General features: G+C 57.5%; 1 protein-coding gene across 1 annotated transcript; it reads right to left on the bottom strand.

Moving 5' to 3' along the window:
* Positions 1-5,948: 5,948 nt before the first annotated feature.
* Positions 5,949-10,963, bottom strand: IRX2 (iroquois homeobox 2). The gene is made up of 5 exons (XM_047867380.1): positions 10,715-10,963; positions 8,999-9,404; positions 7,995-8,735; positions 7,129-7,203; positions 5,949-6,423 (listed from the first exon to the last, which is right to left on the bottom strand). Exons 1-4 carry the CDS (start codon positions 10,961-10,963, stop codon positions 7,151-7,153), a joined length of 1,449 nt encoding a protein of 482 aa, XP_047723336.1. The 3' UTR covers positions 5,949-6,423; positions 7,129-7,150.
* Positions 10,964-10,997: the final 34 nt, after the last annotated feature.

Below are 10,997 nucleotides of genomic sequence, written 5' to 3'. Positions count from 1 at the left end.
GTGGGTGGCCTCCCCGGAACCAGCAGCCGTCGTGCGTTGCCGCAGGCTGGTCCACCGCCCAGGGCTCCTGGCTGCGGCCTGCCCTAAGGAGGCTCGAGGGCCAGTTACCCATGACCCCAAACGGATGGGGCCAAAAGTGGGGGGACAGGGCAGGCAGCTGGACGCTGGGTCCTCAGACCACAGTCGCGTGCGGCGTGGGGCCACCGGAGGTCCCAGAGTGCCAGCTCACCCTCCTCCGGTCCCGCCAGCGCCCCACTTCCAGGATGTCCCCCGCGCCCCACCGCCGCGGGCTCCCGGCCAAGACCCCGAGGAGGCTCTGGCCAGGCAGTCCGGCGCAGGCGCGGCCCCAGGCCTGCCACCGCCTCTCCACGGGCCCTTGACCTGCGTGGCTCTACAGGTCGGGGGCGGGGGGGGGGGGGGCCTGCCTTTTGGGGCCTCGATGTGACCAATGAGGCTCACGCGTGGCGGCGCTGCACCGGAGGACCGCGGGGCAGAAATGGGTGTGGGGTGTCGGCCGAAAGACGGCTTAGGCGTCTGGAGAGCTCCTACGGAAACAGTGCCCCGAGGAAACGCTCCTACCTGTGCCAGCCCAATGCGCGTGTGCTCGGACGACCCTGGAGGGGCTGTGCCCACAGGCAGGAGCTTGGGGTCCTGGGGGGAACGCAGTTGGCACCTCCAGCTGGAGCACCCGCACTCAGGGCCGCGGCGAGGGCGACAGCGGGGACAACTGAGGTCCTCCGTGGGCGCTGTGGAACAGCTTCCCCGGCAGACGCTGCCTGTCCCCTGCGAGCTCCTCCGGCACCGGTCGTCGGCCGCTGCCGCTAACCCAGGCCACCTGCTCGTGCCCCTCTGACCAGCTAACCCATGGCCCAGCCTCTAGCCGCCCAGGACCACCCCGCACCCCTGCCCCGGGGTGGAGCGGGTGCTAGAGCGAGGCTCCCTTCAAGCCCCAAGCCAGGTCGGCCCCTTTCCGGGGGGAATTCTCCCCGCCTAGGAACAGGGGTCCTCGCCCAGCCCCTCTCCCCGCTTAGAAGGTGCCAGGGGTTAAAACGTTCGCCCTGCCCTTTCTCTAGATCTTGGAGAAGAGGCGAGAGCTTGGGCACCTTTCTGGGCCTCAGACCCTGGTAGCTGCTAGCTGTCCCACTGCCACTAACTTTGATCAGACCAGACTTATTAATTCCAGCTGCGCTCTATTTGTTTATTATTCCCCCCATTTTCATCTGGAATCATTACTTACAGCCTGGGGGGGGGGGGAGGTGCCCACTGAGGGAATGGAGGTTGGGAGGGGGCTTCTGAGAGCGGGAAGGTGACTGTGGCTGTTTCCCCCCAAAGCCACCAAAAAGGAAGCCCGGCTCTTCTGCGGATCCTTGTTCAAGAGCATTAACTAATTATGGATCAGAGGAGTGGGAAAAAAAAATACTCCTTTAAATAACCGAAGGTAATTATAACCCTGTTGTTGACACTAAGGATTAATAATTGATCAGGAGTTACACACAATAAATTGTCAATTTATCTCCCCACAAAAATGCCAGTGCTGTGCAATGCTTCCTACCTGCCCTCTGGGCATTTCCTGTAAAGACCCACTCTGCTCCCATCTGCAGGCAGCCCCAGACCTCAGGGTGTGCTGCTTCCTTCAGAACATTAGACCTAATTTGTGCTCAGGTCCATGCGGAACAAAGTAGCACTGGGCACCTTATTTTAGAAGGCTCTCCCTTGTGATCTCGGGGCCAGACTTAAACAAACAAACAAAAACCATTTTTCCTCTTTCCTTCTACCTGGGAGCTCGGAGGAACAGAGGACAGAGATTTCATAACTCACTCCCTTTTTATTAGATGGCCAGAGTAGTCCTTAATAACATCTTCAATTTTTATCTTTCTCGGAAAGAGAGAGAACGCTTTGCCCTCCGTGGAGAGAACACAAGCCTGTTCTCTGCGTGGAGGGTGGAGGGCGGAGGTGGGGGTGAGTCTACATCCCTCTGTTTGCAGGAGATTCGGGTGAAAGGTTAGCAGCCCAGCGAATGGGGGTCTGCACCCCAACACGAGCGTTTTCTCCTTTGCCTGCCCAGACCGAGGCCCCTGGGCACATCACCAAATAGTGGTCTCATGCAGCTCCCGCCAAAGCAGAGGGGAAGGCTGGCGCGTGCTTCCATTCCCGCCGACGGAAAGTGATTTCCAGCAACTGGAAAATTATATTGTCATAGATTACTCCTCCTCATAATAAGCCTTTAAAATATCTGTAGGGATTTGTCACTTACATAAAGGTTTGAAAATACATCAAAGGGACGTGTCCCCTTTGCGATTTGTAGAAATTCAAATGATGTTAATCATAATATCCACATATCACAGACTGTTGTGTTTTGTTCCCAAGATTGCCTCGTGGGTTAACACACTTTTTAAATGTTTGAAATGTTATTGTTGTGAAAGCTGTGCAGATCTACGTATATCCTTAATTTGGGGTTAAAATAAATGGGTTTTTTTTTTCTTTGAGATTTCCAATTTGCACTCAGAAAAAAAAAAAACCCATCTGTCCCATAATCACTGCATAGGGTTATTTGGAGGAAACTTTCTAATAATTCGGGGTGTCCTTTCGATCGGAAAGGGTCGCCCCCGACGCAATACGTTGGTTCGCAGTGAGTTTTTCTCACTGATGTCGCTCACCCGACACCAGCAGCGGCCGTGTGGGGCGCGTTTACTGCGCGACGTTGACAAACACGCGGCCCCCTTTCACTCCCCGCCGGCGGAGCAACCAGTTCGGGGCGATTTTCCGCGACCCCGAAGCGCGCGCGGGCGGGAGGGCGCGCGGTTCTCCGCCCCCGGCCGCCCCCCGCGCGCGCCCGCAGGTGTCCGGGCAGCCGCGCCCCCCTCCACCGCCCACCGGCCCGTCCCCTCCGCGCTCCCGCCCTGTCGCCTCGCGTCCGACAAAGGTGGACGAAGTTCTTTTCAAGTTTCAAAGGCAGTCGCTGCGCGGCTCTGCAGAAACAATGACTCTTTTATTGGGAACAAATGTTGACATTTGCGGGGCGCGGGAGGCCGCGGCCGCCGGGCCAGCGCTCGCGGGGATCTCGGCAGCGCCCGGCCCGCGGGCCCCGCCGGGGATGAAAGCGCCGATTCCGATCGCCCAGCCCGGGCCGCGGAGGGCCGCGCCGAGAGCCCCGGGAGCGCCGGGACCCGCGGCCGCAGCGCCCGGCCCGACGGCCCCGTGCGCCCCGCTCCCCGCCGGCGCTGGCTGCCGCCGCCCGTCGCGGCCGGCGCCGGCTTTGGCTCACCAGGTTCTACCGCCCAAAGGGGAATCGGACCCCACGGCGACTTCCTTCCCCCGCGAAGGGTCGGGCTCCGCGTCTGTCTCTCCGCCTCCTCCCCCTCCTCCCTTGCTCCCCTCCCTCCCGCCTCCCTCGCTCTCCTGCCTCCTTCATCTGCCCTAAAGATCTTCACGGAGAAGACCTCATAAATCACTCTGCATTTCGTTACAAAAGCCCCCTCTAAACACCTGCAGGTTTTAAGTTCTTAGCCCGCATTGAAAAATCAAGTTCTCCAGAAAGAAATTCAGGTCGGGAGGCAGGGTGAGTAAGTTATGGAAATCTTTGATAATTTGCTGGGCACAGAAACATCAAAGAAGACTCGTCTGGCTGAGCTAATCTCCGGAGCTGCTTTGGGTTCCCAGCAGTCGAAAGGGGCAGTTGTCCGGAGACCGGGTCCTGCCGGGCGCGTGTGGGCGGGCGCAGAGAACCCACCCCGCGTGCAGGTCAAACCACCTTCTGTTCCAAAGAGGGGGAAGCTTCCATCAGGCCTCATCTTCTGAACCTAGGCACGGACATCAATTCTCCTTTGGGTTTCCCACTGGCCTACTTGAGACTTCCGGAAGAGACAGAGTGCTTTCACTGCTGTCTCTTCATGGCCTGCCTGGTCTTCCCGTGTTTGATTTGTTAAACGTCATTAACTTTCGTGCTTCTCAGAGAAGTCTTAAAAATGCTCAAATTCTAATATTACCTAGAACAGATAGTGCTGCCACGTGCACGCTGTTCCCTGATGGTTTAGGAAATGCGGCGAAAATTAATAAAAGCCAGCCAGTCCTATGCCTTCATGTTGCAATCGAAAATGCTATCAGGAGGGGAAACATCATTATCTTCATGGAAATTCTATGAAGGCTTCATGTCAGAAACAAAAATAAGCAAAGAGCTCACGGCTCCCTTTTACGTCTGCAGACCTCACATTTTTCTTCCAGACGCACTGCCACAGAGTGGCAAGGTTTCCCATGTGAAAAATCTCCCCTGTCACCAAGAAAGAGCTCAGCCCAAACAACTCCAGGTCTCTCTTACTCGGGGAGGCAGGACGGAGGGAAAGAAACAAAAAAACAAAAAACAGCTCTCTACACGAAGGGTTCGCTTTCTGTCCAACCTCCGAATGCCTACATGCTCAAAACCAACAGAATGCCCAAGGAGGAGCAGAAAACCAAAACCCTGATCTGTTCCTCTTCTGGGGAGAAAACCGCAGGTGCCCCTCCCCACTGGCCTGGCTGGGTGTCCAGTGAACAGCCCCCGGCTTCGCCTCAAGTATCCAAGATTACTTTCAAATACCCTTTCTAACAAGACCCCAGCAAGAGGCTGCTAATTTCTACTGCACAAAAAGCCACTGGAGAGAGATCCGTTTGTCAATATCAACTGGTCCAGCAATTTCCCATCCGCAGACACATCGGCCTATCGTCGCTGGCAGATGTTTAGACAAGATTTTATAAATTGTTCAATATCAGCCCATAATGAACCCCAACTGACCATTCCAAAGCAGCTAAAAGCATCCGGGACGTCCCCCGCTGGGATCCAATAATGGGCTCATGCTGTAGCATTATTAATCATGGAATAAAATAGATGAACCTCTTGAAAGATAAGTGTATGATTGATTAAAGGGCAATCTAAGAAGCTATTATTCTTGTTTTATAACCGTAAGTTATATTCACTCAATTTATCTTTGGAAAGGAAACAAATGATTGTTCATTTCTTTTCTGAAATTATATTATATGGATATCCATATAATTTTGCTGAAAATTAAGGTGACAGGTTTGCTGCTTTTATGATACCCGTCAAAGGGAATACGCTACTTGCCTACAAATTCTGGACTTGTCCTATAATTAGAGAGTGAGCAGCCCAGGCCGCAGTCTAAGGTCGTTTACACTTTTCTTTCCCCCCAGGGTAAGGGTAAGAGCCGCTGAAAGGAAAATAAATCTCTCCTCCCAGATTTTCGCCTTGCGTTCAATGTGAGTTATATGAAAAGGAGAGCTACGGAGTCATTCAATAAATCCGAATAATCTATGCCAATTTGGGTAATTTGGGCTTTAAAATAAACAATTACTTCCATCAGTAATTTATGGTCGGAGGAGTGACTCTGCACTGCAGGCTTTTATCGCAATTCTCAGGCTTACGTTCCTGAGGAGGTTCAATAAGCCAGCGTGGAAATAAATATAAAATGGATCCTGATGCGAAAGTACGGCAGGTCATTTAATTTTGCCAAGTTAAAAAAAAAAAATGTAGGTTAACAAGTAATTTGCATATTCAGAGCACAAAAATCTTAATTTTCTTGCAATACATGTGCATATAAATATTCTAAAGCTGTACATTATTGGCCTGCTGTGTATTTCTTTTTCATCTGCCTTTCTCCTCCACCCTCTCCTTTTTTTTTTTTTTTTTTTTTGAGCAGGAGAAGGGAGAGATTATTTTACACATTTTCATTAAAATGCCTGAGGTCATATCACCTGGGGGGGGGGGGCGAGGAGGGGCTGCTACGAACTGGGGCTCCCTACCCAAATCACTCTCCTAGGAAAAATGAGCCCCAAACACCATATTGTTGTAGACTAGTCTGTTTTTATTTACAATTTAAGATATAAATTAGTAGAGAATTCTTGTTAAACAACCAACAAAGATTGTATAACCAGCAATGTTCAAATAAAAACCAGGCAGAATTTATTTACAAAAAGTTTAGATTCCATTGCAATACAACTTGCATAAATTACTAGAAGCTTTATATCATTATAAAAATAAATATCAAATTTGTTTCCACTTCTTAAGTACTCAAGTTCTTCAATCACGTTTTATTTCTACTGTGTACATCTTTTACAAATAAATTTTACAGTAAATCCTATCACACCTATAGAATATATACCGTGGCAATGAAGTGATCAATTCAAGATATCCTGAGAAAAAAGATTGTTTTCAAAAGTCACACGTACATCGGGGGAAGCTATACTATGCCAACAAATTCACGTTATGTCCAACAAAGGTCTGTTCTGTCAGAGTCTGTGGCTCCTCGTTTACAGTGGGGCAAGATGCGGTCCGGATTTAGAGATGGTTTTTTTCTATCTGTATATTTATGAACTTGGGGAGAGAGAACGGCCTGCTGACTTTTTTTTTTTTTCCAAAGCAATTGTGACACCTACCTGTGGACCAAGGAAAAAACCAAATCATCCCAAATCCTTCAGTTCCACATCAACGTTATCACATTACAAAAATGAGTCGACCTGAAATGATTCTGCCTCTCTCCCAACATCTTCGAGATCTGTGATTAGTAATTTTGCCTAGTTGTAAAGTAGGTATTTTTCCGAGATGCTGCTGTGAGCCAGGCGAACTGCAGGGTCCTATCTAGTCCGTCTGGACATGGGGGCCAGGCCTGATAAACGGCCAGTGCGGCTCACTTCTCTTCGGGCTTACTGTGCAAACACCACCTCTAAAAGCTCTGATGCCCCACGCTCTGCACCACCAGCTCATCAGCGCCAGTGTCTATTTATGTGTGCAGTGCAGTAAAAACGGTCCCCAACTGCATACAGATACCCAAATTTTAGGGTAATCTATTTTCCAAAGAGAAGACAACAGCACTGGTGCCACATACATATTCCAGTGAAAGGAGTGATTCTTCAAAGCAGAACTGGAGTGGAAAAGGGGGGACTCTAGAGAGACCAGCTAGGTTCCCACTTAAAGGAAAAACAAAACAAAACAAAACCAAAAGACCGAAGAACGCTGCAGTGCTCTGTCCTCAGACTCCAGGACCGGAGGCAGCAAACATACATTAAGCAAGTTTACAGCTCACTTGGTGGAGGGAGGCTGGGGGGGGGGGCGTGGGAGGTGACATCAGGGTCCCCACTTACTTGCATTGCTGAGCTGGGGCTTCTATAGGTAGGGCTGGACGCCCCCACCGACCACGGTGCAGCCCTCACTGGCATCTGTCAGGGGAGGGGGCAGTTAGTCAGAACCTGACCCCAGAGCCATCTGTCTCACAGACAGCTGCACACCCACCAGCCCGCACACCCATGCACACTCGCTCCCCGAACGCACAAAACACTTTGGGGGAACTGTCTTCCCCCTCTCCCCACTGTTGGAGACAGACTGGGGGCATGTTTCCTCTTCCCGTTTTCTCTTCCTGCCCCCTTGAGTTCCTTCCACAGGTCTTAACAACTCCAGCCTGAATTATGAGCAATGGAGGCACCCGGGAAAGGCCAGCAGAAGGGGCCGAGATTCTCGCTGTCTATTTGGAAGAACGGGCGGCTCTCAGAGTTGCTAGGACGGTTTGTTTCCTTGCAGGCAAAGGCGGGAGCGAAGAGTCAGTTGAGGCTCCGGGAACCCAGAACACTCTGCAGCTTAAGCCCAACCAAGGGGAAGGCAAACTGCAATTTGCATTTGGTGACAATCGGTCTTTTGCCGAAACGAATCAATCAGGATAATAATACTAACAGTAATAACAACGGTAAGCTAAGTAAAACCGAGACAATTAGGGGCAAGCCTTCCTGCAAGGCCAGGGGCGCTCGGCCCTTCCCTCCCCCCCCACAACCCCGTGGTACACGCCCCCCCCCCCACTCCCCACGACTGCTGGTGGAGCCCGGCTTTCCGCCTACTCCCTGCCCTCCCTTCAACAACAAAGGCTCCCCCCGCCGCGCCCCAGGGTCGCCCCGGCCCCTCGCCCGGCTTTCTGGGGGGTGCTGGCTCCCCGGGGACCCGCGCACCGCAGGCAGCCTACCTTTCTTGGGCTCGTAGCCGCCGCCCGGGGGCCGGTAGTGGGGCTCCAGCGGGTGCGCGCCCGCCTTGCCCGCGTCGCTGGCCGCCTTGGGCGCCGAGTGCAGCGCCTCTCCGGGGGCGGCGGCCGCAGAGTTGTACCGCAGGAGCCCCTGGCCCTGCAGCGCCGCGTTCAAGTTCCCGTAGTTTGTGTAGTTGCCGTAGAAGGGCGACGTGTAGTAGAGGTGGCGGCCGAGCAGCGGCGAGGCGGGGTACGGGGAGCCGCCCGGAGGCGCCCCGGTCGAGGCGGGCGCGGCGGCCGCGGGCAGCCCCGGCGGCGCGCAGCCCGGGCCCAGGCTCGGCTGCTTGAGGTCCGACGTGGCGATCTCGGCCAGAGACCACAGCTTGGGCTTGCTGGCGGGCTGCGGCGCGCCCGGCGACGTCCGGCTGCCCAGGGGCATCTTGCCGCCGCCGCCGCCGCCGCCGCCGCCGCCACCGCGGGGCGCGGCCTCGGGCGGGGGGCTCAGCAGCGGCGCCTCCACGCCGGTGAGCGGCGACGAGGTCACGGGCTTGGGCGGCGCCAGGTCCCGCTCGCCGTCGTCCTCGTCGTCCTCGTCGTCGTCGTCGTCCTCCAGGTCTTCGTACTTATCTTTGTGCTCCGAGCCCGACTCGCACAGGGGGTCCACCGCCCGACAAGACAGCTTCTCCCCGTCCGACTCGGCCGAGCACGAGTGATCCGTGAGCGAGTCGACGTGCAGGCTGATCCCTGCAGGGGCGCGGGCACGGCTGTGGTGCGCAGGGACAGCACCCCCACCCCCCTCCCCGCGCCCCCCACGTGATCCCCCACCCCGGCCACGACCCCGGGGCGGGGGGGGGGGGCAGCAGGGCCTCCCCCGGGAAGCGCGCGAGGACTCGACCGGCCCCACGCGATCCTGGGTGGCGGCGCGCGGCGTCTCCCCGGCCCTCGGCTCTGCGCCCGCCTGGGGAGAAAGCTCCCCGCGGCCTCGCGCCAGCCGCGGCGCCGCTCACCTTCGTCCTCGGCCGAGGTCTCGGTGCCCTCCTGCGCCTTGTCTGGACTCTCCCCCTTGCTCCTCGCCGCGTCGCCCTCCTCCTCGTCCTCGTCCTCGCTTTTGTTCCTCGGGGCCCACGTCATCTTGTTCTCCTTCTTGAGGCGCCGGCGCGCGTTGGCGAACCAGGTGGACACCTGCGTGAGGGTCATCTTGGTGATGATGGCCAGCATGATCTTCTCGCCCTTGGTGGGGTACGGGTTCTTGCGGTGCTCGTTCAGCCAGGCCTTGAGCGTGGCCGTGGCGTCCCGCGTGGCGTTCTTGCGGTACGCGGGGTCGTTGAGCTGGTAAGGGTAGGCCGCGCTGCCGTACGGGTGGTAGCTGATGGCGCCCGCCACCCCGGTCGTGTGCGCGTCGTAGGGCGCGCCCTGGAACCAACAAGAGCCTGGTGAATGGGGTGCGCGGGGACCTGGCCCGCATCCGCCCTCCCGACGCTGCCGTTCCCAGGGTCAGGACCGCGCTGGAGCCTCATTTCCCGGCAGCAAAAGAGCAGGGGGGGGGGAAATAAAAAAAGCCCGCAGCGCATAACGCAAGACAGGCTGTTGACCACGAAAACGCTGCAGTTCTAACCTCGAATTTTTGAACTATTTCACTTTGCTAAGACGCCACAACTTCCCCCCGTTGTCCCTGAGCTGCGGGCACGGATGCACGCGGACGTGCACAGACACAGGCCCGCAGGTACTTTCTTGATATCTAAATTTCTCTGGCTGGCTCCCCCTTCTCCCCCTTCCCCGTCCTTATATGGTTAAAAAACCACCCCAGAGCCCCCGCTCGGCTATTCACCGCTCTAAAGCTCGGCAAATCCAATTTGCAACTCAGAAGCCAGTCACCGTTTCGAATTCTTCAAATACGCGGTAATTAGCATTTTAATTCAGCCTTTAACGTTTAAATTCGAGACATTTGCAGCCTCCGCCAAGGCCCCGGCGACAGGGCCGCTGCCCTGGAATCCCACCGAGGGCGGGCTGCGGCGACACCCCCCCCCCCCCCACCCCGGCTCCCCCCGTAACGGCCTCGCTCGCCCGAAACGGGCGTCAGCAGCACCCGGGCCGGGCCCAGCTGCGGAACCAGAGGCGCGCGGGCCGACCCCCGGTCGGGGGAGCAGTAGCTGGCCGCGGCACGCAGGGGACGGGCGCGGCGACCGGGGCTGCCACACGCCCGCCCACACCGCTTTTCGAAAGCTCGGCCTGTGGGACAGATAAAGGCCGAGATCGTGGCGCACCAGGAGGGGTCCCGGAGCCGCCTCCCGCCGCTCCTCCCGCTCCCCCAACCCGGTGACCCCAAGCCCCACAAGTAACCCCCACGCGCTCCGCGGTCGCCGCGGAGGCCCCAGCGGAGCCGAGACCCGCTCCCCGAGCCAAAGGGAGCGCGCCCCCGGCCCGCTCCGGACCCCTCGCCAGGCTTTGGCGCGCGAAGCGAGGACCACCCGGGACGGATTCCCGACCCCAGCAGCGGGGTCGCACTTTTCGGGCTCTTTGGGAACGTCACCCCGGGAGCCAGGGGAGAAGCTGCACGGACCCCCGGCCTGAGTAACGTCGCCGGGCCGGCCGGGCCCGCCAGCGGCGCGAACGGCCCGGGTCCGAGACCCCGGAGCCCCCGCCCACGGCACACCCTCCCCGCGCCCTCGCGTCCCGATCGCGCCCCCACCCCCACCCCCCGGCACTCGCCCGCGCGCGGTTACCATGTAGGACGGGAAGCCGGCGGCGGCGGCGGCGGCGTCGGCCGAGTACTGCAGCGGGCTGCCGAAGCCGGAGGCCGCCTGCGCCGTGAAGGCCGCGGAGCCCGGGTAAGGGCTGAACGCCGAGCCCGACGCCGAGCGGGCCAGCTCCTCGCTGCGCGGCGCCGCCAGCGCCGACGCGCCGTACGCCGGGCACGAGTAGAGCGCCAGCGAGCCGGGCGCCTGGTACAGGTAGCCCTGCGGATAGGACATGGTGGGCGCGGGGCGCCGGGCCCGCGTCACGCCG

This window comes from Prionailurus viverrinus, chromosome A1 (genome assembly GCF_022837055.1).
Source record: "Prionailurus viverrinus isolate Anna chromosome A1, UM_Priviv_1.0, whole genome shotgun sequence".
NCBI classification, from domain to species: domain Eukaryota; kingdom Metazoa; phylum Chordata; class Mammalia; order Carnivora; family Felidae; genus Prionailurus; species Prionailurus viverrinus.
Note: the sequence above shows the minus strand (reverse complement) of the source record. Positions and strands in the feature narration are given on the sequence as shown.